At 46.5% G+C, this 26,546-nt stretch overlaps 1 protein-coding gene across 4 annotated transcripts in view; it reads left to right on the top strand.

Moving 5' to 3' along the window:
* Positions 1-26,546, top strand: part of LOC139758636 (uncharacterized) — a 184,068-nt gene that overhangs the window by 101,041 nt on the left and 56,481 nt on the right. For all 4 annotated transcript variants that reach the window (XR_011714874.1, XR_011714875.1, XM_071680163.1 and 1 more), the window contains exon 3: positions 13,643-13,778. Coding sequence is in view for 2 of the 4 variants with exons in the window: in XM_071680163.1 (XP_071536264.1) it covers positions 13,643-13,778 (136 nt within the window). In the remaining 2 variants the exon portion in view is untranslated. The remainder of the gene's footprint in view (positions 1-13,642; positions 13,779-26,546) is intronic.

The following is a 26,546-nucleotide window of genomic DNA, read 5'->3' on the forward strand; positions in this document are numbered from 1 at the left end:
TAGGAAGTGACGTAGAGGCCGCCATCTTGTGGGCCTGCAAGGATAACATTGACAACACTGATGTTGGCTTGTGGCATTCTTTGTCTGGGTTCACGGGGCTGGTTGTAGTGGACAGGGTAGGGGAGGGGCTGGTTGTAGTGGACAGGGTGGGGGAGGGGCTGGTTGTAGGTGTAATATAGGTGTACAACATACCCATATTATATTTTTGCCGTAATTTGATTAAGAGTACCTGGCATGTGGGCTAATTATTATCATTATTACCTCATTGAGTTGATGAGGTGACGGTGTTGTGTTATACATGTGAGGAGTGTGGTGGTGGTGGTGGTGGTGGCGGGAGGAGATGTGTGCACGAACTATTGCTGATCCATTGATTGTAGTTGGATTTATATTGTGATACTCTATTACTGCTGTACCTTTGTTATTGTAGTACTACATTGTTATGAGTACTGTAGTATTGTTATTGTCGACGGTATTTAACAATGATAGTGTTATGAAGGTTAATGTTAACAATATATTTCCTGATGCAGGAAACATTGATACCAGTATTGCTGTTAACATGTTAATAGTATGCCGGCCGCCACTACCTGAGATCATTGGTCCACATCACCTCCTCCGCCCAAGGCAAACGTGCCGGACTTTCAGCTTTAGGGGGCTGGGTTCGAACCCCTGACCTCGGTACAGTTTGTGGAATTTTTTGGGCTTTGTAAGACAACCCCCCACAGGAAATGATGCCCTTCTAGTCATGAAATTGTCAACCCCCCCTCCCCCCCGGCATGGTAAACGGCGTTTGATTAATGTAATTATCATGTTAGTGGTATAATTTATGCCTTTATTGCTGAAAATATTAAAGGAAATATAATTAAGATGATTATAATGAATGTGGGAGGCTGGTGGTCCATCTCTCTTACCACATGGGACAATACCTTCGTAGAAAAGGTCAGTTCTCCCATGTACAGTTAAGATGGAGAGGGACGTGGGAGTTGCTTGTACGTCCCATGTACAGTTAAGATGGAGAGGGACGTGGGAGTTGCTTGTACGTCCCATGTACAGTTAAGATGGAGAGGGACGTGGGAGTTGCTTGTACGTCCCATGTACAGTTAAGATGGAGAGGGACGTGGGAGTTGCTTGTACGTCCCATGTACAGTTAACATGATGGTCAGGGGGGGTCATAGTTCTCATTCCTCAGGACCACTGCATGTGTTGTGGGACGAGGCATGACCATGGTCATGTGTGTGTGTGTGTGTGTGTGTGTGTGTGTGTAGACACATACCTCCCACCAGCAGAACACAACAACACTACAAACTGTCATACTGCCTCAGCCGAGCAGGTAATTAGATACGTTAACAGCTCCATACATTATCATATTGAACAACAACAACAACAAGAATTGATTACTTTGCAGTTGCTGTAACACAGGAGGGTTGAGTGCTGGCAAGTTCAAATGTCTGACACATATGTATCAGGGAAAGGTACATATCATGACATTGGTATTTTTTTTCATGTTATTGAACTCATAAGTTTTTTTCTCTCTTGTGTCAACTGTTAGCGAAACATTGACCAACATAGACGCCTTGTTTGTTAAATGTCATCATGAAATATTGATCATTGATAAATCCAAGGTACTACATGTGGGTGCTTACCCTCATCAACCTTAGTTTTTGACGCTTCACAACAGCTGACGTCTCCAGTAAGACGCTTCACAACAGCTGACGTCTCCAGTAAGACGCTTCACAACAGCTGACGTCTCCAGTAAGACGCTTCACAACAGCTGACGTCTCCAGTAAGACGCTTCACAACAGCTGACGTCTCCAGTAAGACGCTTCACAACAGCTGACGTCTCCAGTAAGACGCTTCACAACAGCTGACGTCTCCAGTAAGACGCCGTTTTCTTGCAAGGATGAAGAAGCAGGAATGTGTATGATGAGTGTACACAGTGTGTGGTGGTAATGGTTGGAGATGTGAGGGTGAGTGGTTGATGCAACCTCTACATGAATGTATGTATTGTATATCAACATAATTATGTATGTGGTGAAGCTGGCGATTCTCCACCAATTGAACTTCTGTATCATATTTTGGCGTTCGTAGCTGTAAATGGTAATGTAAGGTGTGTGGCGTACGTACATACATGGTAATGTAAGGTGTGTGGCGTACGTACATACATGGTAATGTAAGGTGTGTGGCGTACGTACATACATGGTAATGTAAGGTGTGTGGCGTACGTACATACATGGTAATGTAAGGTGTGTGGCGTACGTACATACATGGTAATGTAAGGTGTGTGGCGTACGTACATACATGGTAATGTAAGGTGTGTGGCGTACGTACATACATGGTAATGTAAGGTGTGTGGCGTACGTACATACATGGTAATGTAAGGTGTGTGGCGTACGTACATACATGGTAATGTAAGGTGTGTGGCGTACGTACATACATGGTAATGTAAGGTGTGTGGCGTACGTACATACATGGTAATGTAAGGTGTGTGGCGTACGTACATACATGGTAATGTAAGGTGTGTGGCGTACGTACATACATGGTAATGTAAGGTGTGTGGCGTACGTACATACATGGTAATGTAAGGTGTGTGGCGTACGTACATACATGGTAATGTAAGGTGTGTGGCGTACGTACATACATGGTAATGTAAGGTGTGTGGCGTACGTACATACATGGTAATGTAAGGTGTGTGGCGTACGTACATACATGGTAATGTAAGGTGTGTGGCGTACGTACATACATGGTAATGTAAGGTGTGTGGCGTACGTACATACATGGTAATGTAAGGTGTGTGGCGTACGTACATACATGGTAATGTAAGGTGTGTGGCGTACGTACATACATGGTAATGTAAGGTGTGTGGCGTACGTACTTACATGGTAATGTAAGGTGTGTGGCGTACGTACATACATGGTAATGTAAGGTGTGTGGCGTACGTACATACATGGTAATGTAAGGTGTGTGGCGTACGTACATACATGGTAATGTAAGGTGTGTGGCGTACGGACAGACATGGTAATGTAAGGTGTGTGGCGTACGTACATACATGGTAATGTAAGGTGTGTGGCGTACGTACATACATGGTAATGTAAGGTGTGTGGCGTACGTACATACATGGTAATGTAAGGTGTGTGGCGTACGTACATACATGGTAATGTAAGGTGTGTGGCGTACGTACATACATGGTAATGTAAGGTGTGTGGCGTACGTACATACATGGTAATGTAAGGTGTGTGGCGTACGTACATACATGGTAATGTAAGGTGTGTGGCGTACGGACATACATGGTAATGTAAGGTGTGTGGCGTACGTACATACATGGTAATGTAAGGTGTGTGGCGTACGTACATACATGGTAATGTAAGGTGTGTGGCGTACGGACATACATGGTAATGTAAGGTGTGTGGCGTACGGACATACATGGTAATGTAAGGTGTGTGGCGTACGGACATACATGGTAATGTAAGGTGTGTGGCGTACGGACATACATGGTAATGTAAGGTGTGTGGCGTACGTACATACATGGTAATGTAAGGTGTGTGGCGTACGTACATACATGGTAATGTAAGGTGTGTGGCGTACGTACATACATGGTCGTAACGTTTGAAATTCAGAGTGGACGTACGAGGTCAGGCTTGGCGGTGTGAGGCGTTGATCAGAGTGGAAGCTTCGTGTCCAGTGTGGGAGTTGTGACCATGCTTCCTGTGTGTTGTGTGTTGATCTGGCACACGAGGACTAGTCATCATGGCATCACCATGTTCTCCACGTAAGTGTGGGATCCTCTTCCGTCTTTGGTCCTTTCCTCTTCCTGTTACCCTTCCACCTTCAAGACGTGGCTCTACACACACGCCAGCCAGCCCACCTTCCTCTTGCTGCATTCTTTCCCCCTCCCGAGGTGGCCATGACTGGGGCATGTTTTTGCGGGCTGCTCCTCAGCTGTTGAAAGAAAAGTAAAATGTTTCACAAGTTGTGTGTCACGTCCTCAGATGGCGGGTGTTGTAGTAGTTTGCTCGTAGTTAATAGTCGTAAATGACTGTCTGGCTGGTCATGGTGGCAGCGCATGCTCAGTACATGACGGTAGTGTGATCACATTAATCTGAACCGGCCGAGCAAGAGAGAGAGAGAGAGAGAGAGAGAGAGAGTAAACAGTTGTGGACTCAACCACGACAAGTGTCAGCTTGAGCTGGCTGGTTAACAATGTTTACACTGGGTAAAAACTCCTCACCAGATAACCACAATTATATTTAAAACAAAAATCTCCTTAAAAAGAATTGCAAATTGGACGTGTAACTTTGGTAACCGTTACTCAGACCCCCCCCCCCACCCCACCCCTCCACACACACACACACACACACCGGGGGGGGGGGGGGGGGCGCTAGCTTGGCTAGAAAGTTTGATGGTGCAGCCAGTCAGTCAGCCAGTCAGTCAGTCAGTCAGTCAAGAGTGATGGGTCGAGGTGAAGAAAGTATTGTGTGGTGGTATGTGAGTGTATCGACCAGTGCTGGCCACACTCCACCACCAACCAGAGCTTAAATCAGGTGTTGGATCAAGCAGGCGGAGACCAGCTTAGCTTGACTCTCGCTACACACTACCACACACCACCACTGGTGGTGGACTTTCTCCACCACGACCCCCCCGCCCCCCCCAGTAACTGACCAACTCTTCCTAATCCCCCCCCCCCCCCACTTTCCTTATTGCCTATTTTCCTTGTTATTTGATCTCCCCCACCCCCCCCCCCACCCAAATAGTAGTTAGTAACGAGGTGTGACGACATGATGCCACAGGCTGGGTCACGTGGTGGTGTGGGTCACGTGACTTGCCTCACTCAGGTGTGGACAACATGCCATCACATCCTTGTGTCGTGCAGGCAGGGCAGCCACCTGGGACCAAGGAGTGAAACTCGACATACACTTCACTTACCACTGACCAGGAACTAGCCTGACCACAAGACGGACACGAGAGAGAAAGAGAGAGAGAGAGAGAGAGAGAGAGAGAGAGAGAGAGAGAGAGAGAGAGAGAGAGAGAGAGAGAGGCGACATCATGGCTGTGTATGTAGAGAGCTATTCCGGAAGTGACCACATGCCACGTACAACATCATGTTGCTGTGTAGTTATGATGACGTTTGTCGCAGGAGGAGGATGGGATGTGTGCGTCCTGGGTGTACATCCACACACACACACACACACACACACGGGACCCCACGAGTGTAGAACTCTCTTTCTTTACTAGATATTTATAGACAAAGATACACATTCTGAAAGTGTGTGTGTGTGTGTGTGTGTGTGTGATCATGTACTGTACTGGGGGGGGGAGGGGGTTATCATCTCGTGAACTCTATGTAAACATGCATGTTATAAGCATCACATTTACATTATTTATTTTATTCCATTTCTGCTCGTATTATGGAAATTCTGTTTTGCCTCATTTCCTACAAGGTTCTTGCATGATGTCATGTTATTGGTCTCTGGTTTTTCCATCATTGTATCTCTCATGCAACTATTTCCTGTTTCATGAAACTTATTGAACAACTTCAAGATTATGAGCAAGTCACCCCTCAGTCTTCTCTCCTCCATTGTGGACGAGTTTAGCATATCTAACCTCTCACTAGAACTCAGCTACTTTAATTGTGTTACCATCTTTGTTGTCCTCCTCTGGACCTTCTCTATACGCTTCATGTTGACTAAACATGAGGATTGCTCGGTGTGGCCAACCGTACCATGTCAACACTTGCTGAACATTTTGGTATCCTCGTGTTTCCAGGCACTTGTAACTTTACCAGCTGACCCTTTGTCTCCGGAGCTTTCCTCTTGATGTGGTTATCTGGCCACAAGTGAAGTACAGTGACCACCATGTCTGGCCACAAGTGAAGTACAGTGACCACCATGTCTGGCCACAGGTGAAGTACAGTGACCACCATGTCTGGCCACAGGTGAAGTACAGTGACCACCATGTCTGGCCTCAGGTGAAGTACAGTGACCACCATGTCTGCTTCGTATTCACATTCTTGCATCTTATTTCCTGCCTGATGATGATAGTGGCATCAAGGTCACCTTGCACTGTGACCCGTCCTCGTTACTCTTCATTTACTCAGGTCGAATGGCATCAGTCATGTAGCAGGTCAACTGTGGTATTTGTTGAGGTCCCCTTGTAAGGTGATGCAATCCCCTTAAAGTCTCGCCTGCCTCACCACGTCAGCAAACATCTTCACGTTGGAGTCTCATCCTTCCTGATGGACATTCACATACAGCAAGAAATGCTGTGCTCCCAGCACTGAACCCTGTAGCATGCCACTGGTCACCACCAGTGTGTCTCTGTATGCGTGTGTGTGTGTGTGTGTGTGTGTGTGTGTGTGTGTGTATTTTCCTTGAACGTTTGGACGTGTGTAAGACTCTGGTTGGGAAAGTGATGTGCTAGTGTGTGTGTGTGTGTGTATGTGGGTGGGGTGGGGGACTGATGGGAGGATGGAGCGAGTCATTAAAATGGAAACTCCCGTGGTGGTGTGAGGGTGGCAGACAGTGCTACACCTTCCCTGGGCAGCGCGGGTGGCCTGATGGCCGCTGTTCACCTTACGTAAAACACGAAACGAAAGAAAAGAAAAAGTGGAAGGAAGAGAACAAGAGACAAGTGAAGATGTTTTATGTGTAACGATAAATGATTGACGATACAATTATTGCTTGGAAGAACAAGACTAGTACGAGCCTAGTGGTACTTGAGAACTGACATAATCACCCAAGCTAAAAGGAAGAGGCGATGAAGGATTGACCGGGCAGTGAACACGGCCTTGTGGAACACCAGCAGCTTGCTCATCTTTAACCTCAACCTCATCGACCAGTTTCCAGCATAACACTATCCTGTGATACTGTATCCACGACGCTTGCATCACGTACAGACAACACAGGTTGGTCAGGGGCGACCCAGGCTCCAGGAGTGGACACAGGGAAGTGCGTTAGTGCGACCTGGACAATCACTCAGTGTGGCAGAGTCCTGGAGCGTTGGGTGGCGACTTCTTGGTAATGAATCAACCGCCGTCATGTCCGGGTCATACTGAGGCTGGTGTTGTGACCTTGAAGAAGCCACAGTCGTAAGTTAAGGTCAGGAAATAACAGATGTTGGAGGAGGATCTGGGGCTCTGTGATCATTATAAGTGGAGGATCAGAAAGGCTTTCCCCCCCTCCCCCTCCCCCCTTCTTTGTTTTAAGGTTTTGGAGGATCGAATACTCGTAAGTGGGGTTGATATTGATGGAAGAAAGTCTAGTAGCTTTCGTTGACTGAATAGTAGTTACCTTGAGGGAGATCTAAGAGTTTGGGCGTCCATGACAGGAATTCACAAGGCTTTTAAACCTTTAATACGGAAGTGTTTAACTTCTCGAGCACAAGAGTTCGACCCTTGGGTTTGACGGCCTGATCTTTGGCCCAACCCTTACAAGGTGAAGTCAAAAGGCCAGGCCATCTTACTCAGAGGTCGTACCTTCCTGCTATTACCATCGTGCTCAGGAATCTCTTACACTCGTGTACCCGGTGGTCGTACCGCTGTGCTAACGAGCACACAGAAGTAGTGTTCATGCTGGCTGACGACGTAGGGTAAAACAACAGCAGCTCTTTGTACCCTCATGGTTGAGGCTCGCAGATTGTTGCAGGTATTCGTCCTTCGCCACCACGACCACACCAGAAGAAATACCCACACCACACCACACCACCTGTGGCTGGCCGAGGTTACGCGACCACCACCACCGCCGCCTCTCCTGTGCCCCAGAAAAACCTGCCAGGCTTGTTGTAGCAGCCGGCAGGCATGGGTGGCAGGCTCTGGCTCCGCTCTGGGAGGACAGCCTGCCAGGTCTTAGGCCTGCACATTGATAGGCCAGAGAAGGTTGGTTGGTTGGCCTGGTTCGTATAGAATCCACCCTAAGGCTTAAGACTGCGCATCGATAGATCAGGTTGGGGTTGGCCTGGTTCCAGAACGACCCCCCCCCCCCCCCACCTCCTTAGGTATCTCCTGAACAAGTCGAGAGCTTGGTGACGCCACGCTGTGTGAGATTAATGGTGTGAATCCAAAGTTAAGTGAGATACCAAGGAATTCAAACAGCATCAGACCACTTGGTACCTTTAAAGCTGTTTGTGATGGTGGAAGAGACGTTAATGATATCATCCTAGCTCAGTCTGGGAACATTAGAGAAACACATATAAAGAACAACATTCCACTGGGTTAATATTGTTGAAATAGATCCATCTTGTGTGAAGTTCCTTGGAGGAGGTAAGAGTGTATTCGTGCGAGCAAGAGGTGGTCGTGTAGATGCACGGAGTCATCATAGATGACACAGGCTCGAGGAGTATCTGCTCCACTCACTAAATGACAAAGAAAAGTCGAAGGAAATGTCTCACGAGAGCTTAACAATATTTGCATACGTGTAAGTTACCCTGTGGTGGCTCAGTCTTGCTAGTGGCTTACATATTTGTTTTGTCCCAAGTTACACGTAGTCCTTCCATTGTCTTCCTCTCTTTCTTCATTATCCTCCTCCTCCTTCTCCACTTTGTCTCATCATGTTCATCAGTTAGTCTTCCCTCCTCCTCCTCCTCCTCCTGCCGTTCTCCGCGCTATCGTAGCTCAGAAACTCAACGTCTTGTTATGTGCTGTACAGCAGAGGATGGCCCACCCTGAGCACTGGAGGACGGGTCTGTTACAGGGGAGGCTGGCGGGGGGTGTTGCAGGGGTAGACTCAGGTGTGTGTGATCTGATAAAGGGGATGTGAGGGAGGGAGGGAAGGGGTGGGGCTGGAGGGTGTGTTCAGTCATCATGGGGAGGCTGGGGAAGCAGGCGTTGAGAGGTGATGGTGTAAGAGTGGGTCCTCCTGGGTGTTGTGGTCGTCCTGGGTGTTGTGGTCGTCCTGGGTGTTGTGGTCGTCCTGGGTGTTGCAGATAAGGTTGTCCAGGTGTGTGTGTGTGTGTGTGGGGGGGGGGGGGGGAGTGGTAGCACTGGTGTAGCTCCTGATCCAACTACTTGTTACGGTTGGCTGCCCCCCCCCCTTCTCTCTCTCTCTCTCTCTCTCTCTCTCTCTCTCTCTCTCTCTCTCTCTCTCTCTCTCTCTCTCTCCCCTCTCTCTCTCTCTCTCTCTCTCTCTCTCTCTCTCTCTCTCTCTCTCTCTCTCTCTCTCTCTCTCTCTCTCTCCCCTTTCTCTCTCTCTCTCTCTCTCTCTCTCTCTCTCTCTCTCTCTCTCTCTCTCTCTCTCTCTCTCTCTCTCTCTCTCTCTCTCTCTCCCCCCCCCCCCTCTCTCTCTCTCTCTCTCTCTCTCTCTCTCTCTCTCTCTCTCTCTCTCTCTCTCTCTCTCTCTCTCTCTCTCTCCTTTCTCTCTCTCTCTCTCTCTCTCTCTCTCTCTCTCTCTCTCTCTCTCTCTCTCTCTCTCTCTCTAGTTTGTATGTGAACTTGATTTTTTTGAGCTCATATGTGTACATCTCCCTCCCTGTGTCCTTGTTCAAATGCGTGTTCTTGTTCTATGCAAACCTGCGTTACTATGTTTGTGTCATTGTCAGTATCCAGCTGGTCATCTCAACCCTCCCTGGTTCGTCTGTATGTCAGCCTTAATTACTATGTATCTGATTGTCTTTGTTCGTTTTAAGTACGTGTGGCCTCGAGAATTTGTCTTCCCACGTCATCATGTGTTTGTCTTGTTGGTTCTGTAAGACTGTAATCTTTGTATCTTTGATTGTCTTGTTTTTGTGTCTTACTTTCTTTATACGTTGTTAAAACAGAGACAGATTTTATTTGTTTGTATCTTTGTCCTGGCCTATGTGCAAATTAGATTCTTATCATAATTTCTTTGCAAGTTTTCGTATTTATACGTATACAAATTCATGTCAATTTTGGAGTTATTACTTTACGTTTACATATGTGTGTTTGGACTTGGACAATGTGGTAAAAGAAGTGCTTGTGGACGAATGGAATACCTTCATACAGTTACAGTGAACACTACGGTACATTATACAATTACATTGTACAATACATTACATTATACACTAACAGTGTACAACACTATACTTTATACAGTTAGTGTGCAAATAGTACCTTATAGTTACAGTGTACAATACATTATATAGTTACAGTGTACAATACAATACATTATATAGTTACAGTGTACAACACATTGTATAGTTAAAATGTACAATACAATACATTATACAGTTACAGTGTACAATACTATACGTTATGCATGTTACAATGTACAATACAATACATTATACAATTACAGTGTACAATACTATACGTTATACAGTTACAATGTGCAATACCTTATACAATTACAGTGTACAATACTATACGTTATACAGTTACAATGTACAATACAATACACTATACAATTACAGTGTACAATACTATACGTTATACAGTTACAATGTACAATACAATACATTATACAGTTACAGTGTACAATACTATACGTTATACAGTTACAATGTACAATACAATACATTATACAGTTACAGTGTATGATATGGTATGGGAGGTAGTTCAGTAGCTGGGTGTTGGTGATCCTTTCAATAGATTTAGGAAATTATGTAATGATAGAAAGTTGATATGTTGATAGATAGATAACATAAGTTCTGGTGCTATGTAAAGTTGATATGTTGATAGATAGATAGATGATATAAGTTCTGGTGCTATGTAAAGTTATGTTGATAGATAGATAGATAATATAAGTTCTGGTGCTATGTAAAGTTGATATGTTGATAGATAGATAGATAATATAAGTTCTGGTGCTATGTAAAGTTGATATGTTGATAGATAGATAGATAATATAAGTTCTGGTGCTATGTAAAGTTGATATGTTGATAGATAGATAGATAGATAATATAAGTTCTGGTGCTATATAAAGTTGATATGTTGATAGATAATATAAGTTCTGGTGCTATATAAAGTTGATATGTTGATAGATAATATAAGTTCTGGTGCTATGTAAAGTTGATATGTTGATAGATAATATAAGTTCTGGTGCTATGTAAAGTTGATATGTTGATAGATAATATAAGTTCTGGTGCTATGTAAAGTCACTTTGTAAAGTAATAAGTAATATACTATCAAGAAGGCCGTGACGTTTTCCCTCGTAAGTAACACTTTAGGGTCATTTTAGGAAGCTTAAATCATCCCCCCCTCCAGTGCCCTTGTGTGGGGGGTAGCGCTTTGGTACGGTACCCCTGTGGTACGGACGAACCATGGTTCGTTCAAGTGCACGGGTTCGACTCCTTGTTGTTACCCGTACCTCTAACTGTACCGTTGGTTCTTGCATCATGATAAACGTAGGAGCCAGATTATCTGGGGGGGTGTGATGTGACGGAGGGAGCCATGTTACCATGTGTTAGGTCGTAACGTGACGGAGGGAGCCATGTTACCATGTGTTAGGTCGTAACGTGACGGAGAGAGCCATGTTACCATGTGTTAGGGCCGTAACGTGAGGGAGGGAGCCATGTGTTAGGTGGTAAGGTGAGGGAGGGAGCCATGTGTTAGGTGGTAAGGTGAGGGAGGGAGCCATGTGTTAGGTGGTAAGGTGAGGAAGAGAGCCATGTGGTAAGGTGAGAGAGGGAGCCATGTGGTAAGATGAGGGAGGGAGCCATGTGGTAAGGTGAGGGAGGGAGCCATGTGGTAAGGTGAGGGAGGGAGCCATGTGGTAAGGTGAGGGAGGGAGCCATGTGGTAAGGTGAGGGAGGGAGCCATGTGGTAAGGTGAGGGAGGGAGCCATGTGGTAAGGTGAGGGAGGGAGCCATGTGGTAAGGTGAGGGAGGGAGCCATGTGGTAAGGTGAGGGAGGGAGCCATGTGGTAAGGTGAGGGAGGGAGCCATGTGGTAAGGTGAGGGAGGGAGCCATGTGGTAAGGTGAGGGAGGGAGCCCTGTGGTAAGGTGAGGGAGGGAGCCATGTGGTAAGGTGAGGGAGGGAGCCATGTGGTAAGGTCAGGGAGGGAGCCATGTGGTAAGGTGAGGGAGGGAGCCATGTGGTAAGGTGAGGGAGGGAGCCATGTGGTAAGGTGAGGGAGGGAGCCATGTGGTAAGGTGAGGGAGGGAGCCATGTGGTAAGGTGAGGGAGGGAGCCATGTGGTAAGGTGAGGGAGGGAGCCATGTGGTAAGGTGAGGGAGGGAGCCATGTGGTAAGGTGAGGGAGGGAGCCATGTGGTAAGGTGAGGGAGGGAGCCATGTGGTAAGGTGAGGGAGGGAGCCCTGTGGTAAGGTGAGGGAGGGAGCCATGTGGTAAGGTGAGGGAGGGAGCCATGTGGTAAGGTCAGGGAGGGAGCCATGTGGTAAGGTGAGGGAGGGAGCCATGTGGTAAGGTCAGGGAGGGAGCCATGTGGTAAGGTGAGGGAGGGAGCCATGTGGTGAGGTGTGAGCAGGTGGGTAGTGTACTGCCTGGTGAGGTCTGGTGTAGTGACGGGCTAGTTTTGGTGAGGGAGGAGGGAGGGAGGGGGGGGGAGGGGGGATTCTAGCATTATGGGGGGAGAGAAATGGGGGAGGGGCGCTGGCCTTGGAGAGGTTTTTGTATGTTCTGGGGTCCTCGGTGGTCTGACCCCCCCCCTCCGTCCCTTCCCCCCTCCCCTGCTGCAGACTCCCTCCCCCGTTACCTGTCCCGTCCCCCCTCCCCCCTCCATCACATGCCCCTTCCCCCGTTACATACCCCTCCCCCGTTACACACCCCCTATCCTAATACATACCCCTCTCTCTCCCCCTCCCTCGCTGCACGTCCCCTGCCTGGCCACATACCCTCCTCCTCCTGGTCCGTTACCGCGCCCTAGCTACGTTATATATGAGTGTGAGACGCAACCACAGCCTTCCTCACACCACCATTACCCACACCCACAACCTGACGGTCATACACCCACATCCAAATCACGTATTGTCAATGATTGATGGAACCATCTCACATTCTTTTCTTTATATATATATATATATATATATATATATATATATATATATATATATATATATATATATATATAATTTATTCATACATATTCGCCATTTCCTGCATTAGCGAGGTGGCGTTTTGAACAGAGGACTAAGCCTAAGAGGCAAACTCCTCACTTGGCTCCTTTCTCTGTTCCTTCTCTTGGAAAAGTGAAAACGGGAGGGGAGGATTTCCAGCCCCCCCCCCCCCCCCCCCCCCTCCGCTCCCTCCGCTTTTAGTCGCCTCCAACGACACGCAGGGAATACGTGGGAAGTATTCTTTCTCCTCTATCCCCAAGTGTGAAGTGTGAAGATATTATTATAATGTTTTGTGACGATTCCCAACTTGTCTCCTGCCTACGTTCACACCCACTCACATCCTTATCCGCTGTTCATATTTTATATTTTCAGTGGTTCCTCGGTACATACTCACGTCTCGATATATATATATATATATATATATATATATATATATATATATATATATATATATATATATATATATATATATACTGAGTAATAATCAAATCTCTCTATACGTCTGTAACATTGAGTGTATCTGTATTTCTTCCCATGTATAGATCATTGCTTGAGGTTGTGTGTCGGATGTGGTCATACGTGTTATGTACCCCCCCCCCCCGTCCCCATTTTGTGTTCGTGTGTATGTGTGGCTATACTGTATGATGTATGCCCCGCCGTAATGTATGATGTATGTATCGCCACCAGCTGCGGTCCCGCCCCGTCCGTGGAGATGGTGTCTCGCCGGAAGATCCTGGGACGTTCACAGGACAACCTGAACGTTGACTTACCCTACCAGGAAGACGAGGAGGACGTCTGGTTCAAGGCCGAGAAGCTCTTCAAGGTCAGTACCTCCAGTGGGCACGGGAAGGGGGCAACATGGGCCGGCCAGGCAGGTAGACGTGTACTGTGTGTGTGTATAATCTCAAAGAAAGATGGTAGTCAAATGTTGGAAGTGAAATCTTCCTTTATTTCGTTATGCTCCTTTATTTCTTACATTTCTATTTGTTTGTTATGAAGAAATAAGAATTATCATAAATAAATATATATATATATATATATATATATATATATATATATATATATATATATATATATATATATATATATATATATATGAGAGTGATGTAACATTTAGGGTATAGGTAGGAGGCATATAGTCTCCTGCGTATGCAGAACTTGGAAAAGCTTCAGCTGAATAAGAGGGTTTATGTATACGTGAACATCATAGAAAATGAAAAGGATTATTTTGGAAGGGCGTGATTAGTGTGAGGAGAGAACAAGTGAACAAATTAGAGCATCAGTGAGAGGAACATATATGTAAGTTATTACAGGCAAAGAAAATGTGAGGAAGAGATAGATCGAATATTTTGCAGGACTGTTGAATGTGCTAGATGAAGGCATAGTGGATTGTGTGTGTTTGAGACAAGATTACCTGAGGAGTGAGACAGTCCTAGTGAATGTTATGCTGAAAGGAAAGGAGTTGGTGAAAACCTTTAGTAACATTAAGTATGGCAAGGCGGGATGAGTTGATGGGATTACACTTGAATTTCACAGGATAGAGGATAACAGCTTTCGTGATGTGTTTGATAGGATATTGAACGTTTGTATGGAAGAATGATTGTGCCTTATGTAAAGGCCAGGGGGGGGGGGTACAAGTAAATGTAATCGTAGAGGTATAATTCTGTGGATTATACCTGGTAAGGTGTATGAGAGAGTGGTGATTGAGAGGTTGTTGGCATGCATGGAATATTTGAGTGGGGAGGAGCAGTTTGGCTCCAGGAGAGGAGGTCTAGGGTGTGTGTACCAGGTGTGTTTGCTTTGAAGAATTTGTGCGAGAAATCCGTGAAGAAAGTGGGTGAATTGTATGCTGCATCGTGAAGATGATGAGGTGTTGTCACTGTGGTGTTGACCAGTGACGGTCATGATGAGGTGTTGTCACTGTGGTGTTGACCAGTGACGGTCATGATGAGGTGTTGTCACTGTGGTGTTGACCAGTGACGGTCATGATGAGGTGTTGTCACTGTGGTGTTGACCAGTGACGGTCATGATGAGGTGTTGTCACTGTGGTGTTGACCAGTGACGGTCATGATGAGGTGTTGTCACTGTGGTGTTGACCAGAGACGGTCATGATGAGGTGTTGTCACTGTGGTGTTGACCAGTGACGGTCAAGGTCAGGTCTCAGTGTGTTTCCGGTTACATTTGGCTACTTCTATGTGAGTAAATATAGGCAAGGTGCACACACACACACACACACACACACACACACACACACACACACACACACACACACACACACACACACACCACTGGTAGATAATTCATTGAATGATATAAACATGTACACATTGATGGTCTGTTACCCATGTTTAGTTAGCTACACAGGTGTAGGGATGTGGACATAGCTAATAACTTTGATGTGTGTGTGTGTTTGTATTTATGATGGTAGGAAGGGTGTAGGGAAGACGTAGACGTATACTTCTACAAATTGTGTTGTGGGAGTCTTGTTGATAAGTCGTGTTGGCCTTGTGTGGTGGAGGTATATATGACTAGTTTAATAGGGGTGTAGAAAGGCTGTGTATTGGTGGTGTAGGAGGGGGTGGGTGTGTAGTGGTGGTGTAGGAGGAGGGGTGGGTGTGTAGTGGTGGTGTAGGAGGAGGGGTGGGTGTGTAGTGGTGTATGTAAGGGGCAGGTGGATCTGGGTTACTGCCATACTCTCCCTCCCCAGCTGTTGTTACTCGTCCTCCCTCCAGACTGGCCCTCCCTCCACGGTAGTAAGGGGGGGCTCCCCCCCCCACCCCAGCTACAACACCCGAGAACCCCAACTCAAGACCCCTCCCCTCCCCCCCTCCCCCAGCCACATATGGCCTAGTCTCCCCCTACATCGTTATGCTTTCCTCATTTCGCCAGAAAAAGAATATGTGAATTGAGTCATGTACAGTAATGATGTTCAAAGAGGTTCATTAGGAAGGCCATGTATAAAACTCTGTCTGTCTCTCTCTCTCTCTCTCTCTCTCTCTCTCTCTCTCTCTCTCTCTCTCTCTCTCTCTCTCTCTCTCTCTCTCCCAAGGATTTTTCTATACCGTTTTATGCTTGTGAGTTTTGTCAGTGATGGTGGTGAGTTGATGGTGAACTGGAGACATAATTATTTATATGTACGAATGTATGTATACCATACCATTGCCTCCTGGGGCGTCCGTTCTGGGTGTGAGATAGCGAGGTACGTGGAGAGGGAAGGAGGAGAGTTGAACGTGAGGTGGAGCAGGATAGACACATGCGGAGCCAGAGAGAGAGAGAGAGAGAGAGAGAGAGAGAGAGAGAGTGTGCATAGTTCACTGCAAGAGTTGGCGTCGTAAGACATAGAGTCACCCTCTTGAGTTTCATCAGCTGAAGTTCCTTATATTACACACACACACACACACACACACACACACACACGTACGTACGTAAGGTAGAGAGGCGTGACGGCGTCACAGATAATAAGAGTCAGGTTGAGCCACCATCTCTCTCACACCCCCTTCACATACACACCTAACCCCCCCCCCCCTAGCGTCACCCTCCCACTGGAAAAGGGTTGCGTTCTGTGCAGCAGGGGAGAATGGTGTTTGTGTCCGGGTTACAAACGGGTGATGATGTCGTGAGGGCCGGCTCAAGGCTGACGACGACGAGACGTGTTGGCCTTGGTGCGGGGGGGGGGGGGGGGAGAGCAAGGGCGCCACCTGAACATTGCAGAGCTTTTACCTCAGCTGGCCCAGCTGGCCAGGTCGCCCCCCCCCCCCCCTGCTGACCGTCGCCCATACACTGGACGTCTCACCTCCCCTCCTGACGGGGGGTCAGCGTGGCCGGGGGCCCCCACCTGCGGTAGTTAACCCCCCCCCCCCAGCCCGTGCTGGCTGGCTGGCAGGTACCGTTACCTGAGGCCATGAGGGACATAACTGCCAGGGCACACCCCACCCCCCCAGGCCACCCACTGCTTTTGTTTGCCCCTCGTGTTCATCTCTGTTTATATTGCATTATACATCAATGTATAATAATACAATAGTTCATGTTGTATTATTGAAACGTAATACCATAATAATAATAACGATAAGTAATAGTCGCGATTTTCTTTGTACATTTTTGTCAACCCTTTTTTATAGTTTTATTTGTTACGTTTACTTTAGGACACACACACACACACACAGACACACACACACACACACACACACACAGACACACACACACACACACACACACACACACAGACACACACACACACACACACACACACACAGACACACACACACACACACAGACACACACACACACACAGACACACACACACAGACACACACACACACACACACACACACACACAGACACACACACACACACACAGACACACACACACACACAGACACACACACACACACACACACACACACACAGACACACACACACACACACACACACAGACACACACACACACACACACACACACACACAGACACACACACACACACAGACACACACACACACACACACACACACACACACACACACACACACACACACACACACACACACACACACACACACACACACACACCGTTCTCTTGATGAGTGTTGCGAATTGGCTACGTGTGAGCCGCTGTTCTGGTGATGATAATGATACACCAGACTGTTGTAGGAGGCAAACACAATGTAGAAATCGTGGAAAAACGTGTGGGGGGGGGAGGGGGGGCTCACAACCTGACTGTGGAGGAGAACACACCACAACGGAGGGACCTGGGGTTGCCAACGTACACAGGGTCTGTGGAAAATGATGACCTGACCTGATGATGACGTGATGATGATGATGACGTGATGATGATGATGATGATGATGATGACGTGATGATGATGATGATGATGATGGTGATGGCCCGTCGAGTGATGGGTCGTGACCCATGTCATGGGATTAAAAGGAGGGACACGCGCGGGATGGTTAATTCCAGGGGATAAAAAGTTGTGTCTAAAAAAAAAAAAAAACGAAAGCTTTTATACCAGCGGAGGTGAGGTGTTGTGAGGGAAGGTGTGATCTCGAACATCCTTCATCATACTAGCTGTGTAGCCAGTACTCCAGCCCCACAACACTGCAATCACTCCAGCCTGTACGGCTACAGCCACTACCTTCGTGGGTAAGTAGGTACATACACTGGTGGTGGAGAATGTGTGTAGTGAGAGAGGTGGGTCGGTGGTGGAGCAGGTGGCTGGTGTGGGCCGAACCTGCGTGATGGATGACGGTAATGTTAGACACGTTACTGGCATGGTGCATGGGCTCACACTCATCATACGAAACTACAACATCATGAGGAATTTTATACACGTTGAGGAAAAAAAAAGGTTTTGGAGTCAGTGTATATGAGATGATAATGTCTGTATGTATCTCTATCTGTCTCTCTCTTTCTGTCTATTCCAACTGTGTTTCTATGTCACACTTGTCGTGCCACGTGTCGTGCGTGCAGGCGGGGGGGGGGGGGGGGGGACTGGTGTACACATCCATCCATAACAACAACAACATGGCAGGTGGGGCTCCCATATTGAGTCCAGCACAACAAGTGGTTGGTGACATTAATGGTCCAACTCCTGCCTGCCCACAGCCAGTCCTCAGGGCCAGGGTCGTCACGGCTCTCTCTCTCTCTCTCTCTCTCTCTCTCTCTCTCTCTCTCTCTCTCTCTCTCTCTCTCTCTCTCTCTCTCTCTCTCTCTCTCAGGGCTCAGGGACCAAGGGCAAGGCTGACAGGGCTAAGGTACTAAGGGCTACTGCTCTCAGGGCTAAGGTCCCAAAGTTAAGGGTCATAGTGTCAAAGTCCTCAGGGATAGGGTTCCTGGGACAGGATCCCACAGCTATATTGGCTATTACCTCTATCACCGTTGACCTTACCTGACCTGTTCACTGTTGACCTTACCTGACCTGTTCACTGTTGACCTTACCCGACCACTTCACTATGAATCGTACAAACTCATCCACTGTTGAGTTCCTCGCCTGCCATGTTCGTTGTTGACCTCATCTGACATGTTCATCTTTGACCCGCATTCCAACGGTTACCTGATGACTTTATCGACCCCGTTAACAGTAAACATTGCTCTGTTGATTGTTGACCAGATAGATGCGCCTTTCCCTAAGATGATCTGCCGCCTTTTCACTGTTGCCCTTGCTGTTCCTCCACCCTTTCTCTGTTGTTCCTTTCATCATACACCCCGTACCCCCGTGCAGGGGGGGGGGGGGTAAGAAAACTGTATTTTGGCAAGATGTTCAGTTCGCTCACTGCATGTCGGCCACCTTCCATACTTCGCATCTACAAAGTCAAATCATTTGGAAACACATGGTATAAGAGGCCGCGATCACTGGACACGTAACGTAACGATAGATAACGCAAAGAAACAAGAGTTGGAAAAGAATTTCATTGGTTGAAGGTTAGTGGTTAACAATGATTGTTCACTGCGCACGACGGTGCGATGACCTCTGGTTGTGACGACCTGACCTTATCCCGTGCCTCTACCTGTTGACCCCAGTCCACCCGTCTCCTGTTCAGTTCATTCCAGTGGGCTCAGCAACGAGGGATCGTAATGGACCACGTACAGAGCGATAGTATGTATGTGGTCCTAACTATCATTAACACATGGAGAACGTGTTGATCTGTCGTTCAGCCGATGGTTATAACTTGACGGTGATGACCCTTAATGACCCAGGATGTTGTGATAGGCATAGAGCCTAAACAGTCATCCAACCACTACCTAGACTTGAGCATAACAGTCATCCAACCACCACATAGACTTGAGCATAACAGTCATCCAACCACCACATAGACTTGAGCATAACAGTCATCCAACCACCACATAGGCTTGAGCATAACAGTCATCCAACCACCACATAGACTTGAGCATAACAGTCATCCAACCACCACATAGACTTGAGCATAACAGTCATCCAACCACCACATAGACTTGAGCATAACAGTCATCCAACCACCACATAGACTTGAGCATAACAGTCATCCAACCACCACATAGACTTGAGCATAACAGTCATCCAACCACTACATAGACTTGAGCATAACAGTCATCCAACCACCACATAGACTTGAGCATAACAGTCATCCAACCACCACATAGACTTGAGCATAACAGTCATCCAACCACCACATAGACTTGAGCATAACAGTCATCCAACCACCACATAGACTTGAGCATAACAGGTAACTACAGTTCTTGGAAGAAGAGGAAGAAAAATTCGTCAAATATTCTGCGCTGGCGAAAAGGGGAAAAAATGGTTGGACACGACAGTAAGATGAAGAACGTATGAAGTCTTGTGATGGGAAGCGCAGCCAAGTGCTTACGATGATATGCCAAGTTTACGAGATGTGGAGCAATATGTTGATTGTGGTTAACACTTAGTCTTGATGGTTGTGTTATAATGTCCTAACTATTACTGAAGATTTTTATCATCGACTGCCAAGTTTACATCTTTCTCCATTATTTTCCTTATTGTTTGCTGAAATTACTGTGTTTACGTTCTTATATATATATATATATATATATATATATATATATATATATATATATATATATATATACACACACAAATCTATATTTTTTTTCAAAATGAGTGAGAGTTGATGTGATGTCATGGTGTGATGATGTTAATCTTGTGTTTTTGAACGATTGCCAACAGTTGGTTCACGTGTTTTATTTCCCTGTGGTGGAAATAGATTGTGTGTTACAGAATGCCGCACCTTACCTGATGGAAAGGGTAGAACGCCACCTTACTGATATCTGCTAGAAAGGGCAAACCTTCATGTTAGAGAGGGCAGACCTTCATGTTAGAGAGGGCAGACCTTCATGTTAGAGAGGGCAGACCTTCATGTTAGAGAGGGCAGACCTTCATGTTAGAGAGGGCAGACCTTCATGTTAGAGAGGGCAGACCTTCATGTTAGAGAGGGCAGACCTTCATGTTAGAGAGGGCAGACCTTCATGGTAGAGAGGGGAAATGACCGTAATTACATATGAGGTGAACGGGACAGAACGTAACCATCTTATAGTAGACCACCCAGACCACGTCTTACACACAATAGAAAGGGGCAAGGCGAGACCCCCCCCCCCCCTCGTCGTTAAGGAGGGCAGCGTCCATGGAACTTGGGGCGTGACCTTGCCTGGGGAGTTTGACCTCCCCGCTTGACCCGTCGTCCGGGACCTGGGCCACCGAGGCGGCTCACAACCCACACACTTGGTGTGTTGTACTGTTTTTGTGGCTACCTGATCTGAGAGACGACAAGGTCACGACTCTCTCTCTCTCTCTCTCTCTCTCTCTCTCTCTCTCTCTCTCTCTCTCTCTCTCTCTCTCTCTCAGAGGAGATTTAAAGAAAGGGAATGAAGGAAATTAAAAGAAGGGGAATATTTCATATAATCGAGTATCATAAAGGATCCAGCTTGCCGGATCAGACCCAGAGCCCAGTGTACTGAGGACAACCCTGCGGGTCTGGGAAGTTTTTATACACACAAAGACGAAGTTAACCCGCTCAACCTCCCAACCCCAACCCCAACCCCAACCCCAACCCCACCATGAACATTGAAGTCTGCTCTAACCTTGAAAATAACAGTGACACCCATCTGGAGACGCCGGTTCTATTCTTATATATATATATATATATATATATATATATATATATATATATATATATATATATATATATATATATATATATATATGTATATATACATATATAAGGAAGCGTGGACTGGGAATGTGAGTTATAATGTTCCAAGAAAAATTGTCATGTTTAGAGTTGTCATTGAAAGCCGTCATTAGAAACCAGTTTCATATAAAGTTTTCCAAGTTTGGTGTAATAGAAACCGTGTTTTTGCAAACGTTCTCTTACGTTTTGATTTTCAAATCTGGATCAGGAGGAACACATGAACGTGAGAGAGAACGTGTGTTGTGGTCACAGTTAGAGAACGTGAGAGAGAACGTGTGTTGTGGTCACAGTTAGAGAACGTGAGAGAGAACGTGTGTTGTGGTCACAGTTAGAGAACGTGAGAGAGAACGTGTGTTGTGGTCACAGTTAGAGAACGTGAGAGAGAACGTGTGTTGTGGTCACTGTTAGAGAACGTGAGAGAGAACGTATGTTGTGGTCACAGTTAGAGAATGAGGTAGAATGAGAGTACTAATATTTCGTGTCAGTAATTACGGTTTATCCTTCATAATTAAACTGAATTAAGAAAATAATTTTTGTAAACCTTCTAGAACAACGCGGACTCGAACCGATGTCCTCCAGTCTACCGGGTACATTTGTGCAGAAAATGAGGAAAAGAGAAAACGGTGGACCAGGTACGACCACAGTGTCGGGTCGTCCTTGATGGTCGTGTGAAAATCTGACTATTTTTGTTATTTGTGCGGACGTGGTTATGATGATACAATGTTTCTTTGTTTCATTGTTAAAGTATGAGGCAATTTTATTATTTTTTTTTTTACTTTGACATTGTTCAAATATTGGAATGTTTGGCAGGGTTTGTAACCGTGCAATAACGGGCGCAACTCAGAAATATTCCGTCATTTTTGTGCGTCTGTCATGATGAACAAGGCTGAAGAATTCCCTGAACTGTGTAATGATAACAAGAATAGTTTTATCATAACTTGTTAGTATTGTAGTTAAGTTGTGATAACCAAGAGTTGTTACCCAAGTCATGTTGGGTTATGATTTTACGGAATCATTAATAACACTTGCAATTATTAGTCAATACAACCATCAGGTTATAACTGTTGACATCGCCATTACCGGAACATTACCATTCCAACGATGGTTGAGGGTGGTTGGTGGTGGTGGGGTCCCGGGGGAGGGTAGTCACACCCCCCCGGGGGGGTGGGCCGCTATGTCCACAGTGTGGCAGTAAGTCGTGACCCTGCCTGACCGCTGGTCACTCCCGCCAGGTCTTCCGTATCTGCGGTGGGAACGTGACCTAACCCGTGTGTGAGGTCATGTGTGGGCAAGGATGAGGTCAGCTACTACCATTAGTTCAATTCCTATCGATTATTCCTTGATAGAGAAGTGGTATCTTCGTGGTGTCAGTGTGCAGTACTAGCAGAAACATGAGGCAAGTGTCACCAGCTAGTATTACATATAATGATGATAAGTGTGACTGAAGCTTGAGGAAGGCAGGACTGCTGACCACATCTTGGGTTATGATCATGTTGTGACCGTGGTGCACGGGGGGGGGGGGGGGGGGCGGTGTTGTTTTCTATATTCCTAATTAATTTGGCCGTTTTGGCGAGGTTGTGTCAGGAAGAAACAGACGACCTCCCTTGCACACATCCATGCTCGAGCTTTCAGATGAAATTATGACACCAGAGCCCACCGTCCACAGCCATGACCCACTCTCTATCATGGCCTACTGAACGGCGTCATATCCCAAACTTTAGCACATTGAGAGAACGTGTCGCCCCCCGTATACCACATCGCTCCAGTTTCTTCTTGCCGATGCTCGTCTCTCACTCTCCGGAATATTGAGGGATGAACAGCTCTAAGCCTTACCTCTCTCCATCCTTCCATCTCCTCCTCCCCCGTTGCTCACATCACCTCCAACACATTGATCTTCATTGTTGGTCGGCTTCTGAGGTGATCGTTGCCAGACGTATGACTTATGAATCATGATTGAGACAGCTGAAGTATAATACCGAAAAGAAATGTTTTTTGGCAGTGTAGACTTAAAGTGATTTGTGCAAGACTGTCTCTGTGGGAAACATCATGTGCACACAACATGCCACCACGGCAGGAGGTATGTAAACAATGCTATAATCATGTTAGGTTGAATATCATCATGACTGTAAGGTCGTATAGCCTGTGGTGTAAGGTTAATTATCGGAAACTATGTGAAAAGTTTTCCTGTAAGGCTCACCTTTTTGTCTCTAGCGCTGTCTCGCTAAGGCTGGAAACGACGAACAGGAAGGAAAGAAAGAAATTTTTATATTTTGTATTTACATACGCCTAATTTTCATGTTAATATAGTTTTTGACGTCGCAATTACGCTGTTTCACTTACATAGGTTGTCATATTTCGTGTCATCATATTTTTTCGTTTGTTATCGTGATTGTATTATACTGATACAATGCAAGGTGAGGACTGAGAGAGAGAGAGAGAGAGAGAGAGAGAGAGAGAGAGAGAGAGAGTAACGAGAGAACGTTGCCTGAAGCCTCGGACGTGAACGATCGACAGTCGCAAGTCATCGTCTCTTTCCGGAAAAATTCGTCCTCTTTGTCCACTGGAACCTGTCACTACCTCATGTTGTTACATTCTCTCTCTCTCTCTCTCTCTCTCTCTCTCTCTCTCTCTCTCTCTCTCTCTCTCTCTCTCATTATGTAAGATGAACTACCATTTATCCCCACGCATTCTAGCCAGACATAGCTATTTGTACATTTCAGTATGTACCTAACGATATGAAATAACAAACGTGAGCGAAAGTGTGAGATAAAGTTGGAGTATGTGTTTGGCCGGTTGTTGACCCCCCACCCATACTTAACAACGACCTTCCCGTGGGACTAGAGGGGGAAAATGGCCCTTGTTGCCGCAGAGTGGGAGGTTCTCTTCCCCCATCCCCCGGGGCTGTTCCAAATGCCTAGTTACGGTAGTTGGGTAAGCCTTAACTGGGCAATTACGACGTTCGGAGCACGTGCTTCCCCAGCGATCGTTTGGCAGCTAAAGCCTTTCTTTGTGGTTTGTTGGAGACGATGACGTCACTGTAAGTACGACGACTTTATTCCCCAAGTACGATACCTTAAGCAACCAGTGACTGCTGGAATGTGTCGTATACTGTGGGCCACTCTGGGGTCGGGACTTTTTTAGGAAATTATCGTACGTCTTGGAGTTACCTTACTCATGTGTCATGCTATCGTACTTGCTTGATGAATTATCGTACTCGTGCCGAGTTATCGTACGTAGATATCATGTTCTTGTACTGCCATTGTTGTGTTGTTTGGTGAAGTAATATCACAGATGAACTCTCGTACTTTGGAGGCACCGGTCGCTTCATCTTGCTGGATGCTAATCATAATGATAGACGGGGACTCTCTCTCTCTCTCTCTCTCTCTCTCTCTCTCTCTCTCTCTCTCTCTCTCTCTCTCTCTCTCTCTCTCTGGTTCTCGCATTGTTAAGGAAGTTGGCCGTGTCCACCAGGCACGACCGGTGTTCTGTGTGTGTGTGTGTGTGTGTGTGTGTGTTGGGGGGGTCATTATCATCTTTGTAGTAGGGGAGGGGGAGGGGGTGATAGTGGATCTGTAGGTACATGATGGTGAGGTTGTGTGGGGTGGGGGCAGGTCGTACATGATGATGAGGTTGTGTGAGGTGGGGGCAGGTCGTACATGATGATGAGGTTGTGTGGGTGGGGGCAGGTCGTACATGATGATGAGGTTGTGTGAGGTGGGGGGCAGGTCGTACATGATGATGAGGTTGTGTGGGTGGGGGGCAGGTCGTACATGATGATGAGGTTGTGTGAGGTGGGGGCAGGTCGTACATGATGATGAGGTTGTGTGAGGTGGGGAGGTTGTGTGAGGTGGGGGCAGATCGTACATGATGATGAGGTTGTGTGGGGTGGGGGCAGGTCGTACATGATGATGAGGTTGTGTGGGGTGGGGGCAGATCGTACATGATGATGAGGTTGTGTGGGGTGGGGGCAGGTCGTACATGATGATGAGGTTGTGTGGGGTGGGGGCAGATCGTACATGATGATGAGGTTGTGTGAGGTGGGGGCAGATCGTACATGATGATGAGGTTGTGTGGGGTGGGGGCAGGTCGTACATGATGATGAGGTTGTGTGGGGTGGGGGCAGGTCGTACATGATGATGAGGTTGTGTGGGGTGGGGGGCAGGTCGTACATGGGTGTCATGGGGGATGGTCATTTAATGGTTGGCAGTTAGGGTGAAGCAGAGCAGAGCAGGAGGTGAGCTTTGCGTTGGCACTTAATATTGTTTTGGTTTGTGGTTTCTAGGTGGCTGGTGATTGTTGTAAGTGTTGGTGATTGTTGTTAGTGTTGGTGATTGTTGTTAGTGTTGGTGATTGTTGTAAGTGTTGGTGATTGTTGTTAGTGTTGGTGATTGTTGTTAGTGTTGGTGATTGTTGTAAGTGTTGGTGATTGTTGTAAGTGTTGGTGATTGTTGTTAGTGTTGGTGATTGTTGTTAGTGTTGGTGATTGTTGTAAGTGTTGGTGATTGTTGTTAGTGTTGGTGATTGTTGTTAGTGTTGATGATTGTTGTAAGTGTTGGTGATTGTTGTAAGTGTGGGTGATTGTTGTAAGTGTTGGTGATTGTTGTAAGTGTTGGTGATTGTTGTAAGTGTTGGTGATTGTTGTAAGTGTTGGTGATTGTTGTTAGTGTTGGTGATTGTTGTTAGTGTTGGTGATTGTTGTAAGTGTTGGTGATTGTTGTAAGTGTTGGTGATTGTTGTAAGTGTTGGTGATTGTTGTTAGTGTTGGTGATTGTTGTTAGTGTTGGTGATTGTTGTAAGTGTTGGTGATTGTTGTAAGTGTTGGTGATTGTTGTTAGTGTTGGTGATTGTTGTTAGTGTTGGTGATTGTTGTTAGTGTTGGTGATTGTTGTTAGTGTTG

This window comes from Panulirus ornatus, chromosome 31 (assembly GCF_036320965.1).
Source record: "Panulirus ornatus isolate Po-2019 chromosome 31, ASM3632096v1, whole genome shotgun sequence".
Lineage (NCBI taxonomy): Eukaryota > Metazoa > Arthropoda > Malacostraca > Decapoda > Palinuridae > Panulirus > Panulirus ornatus.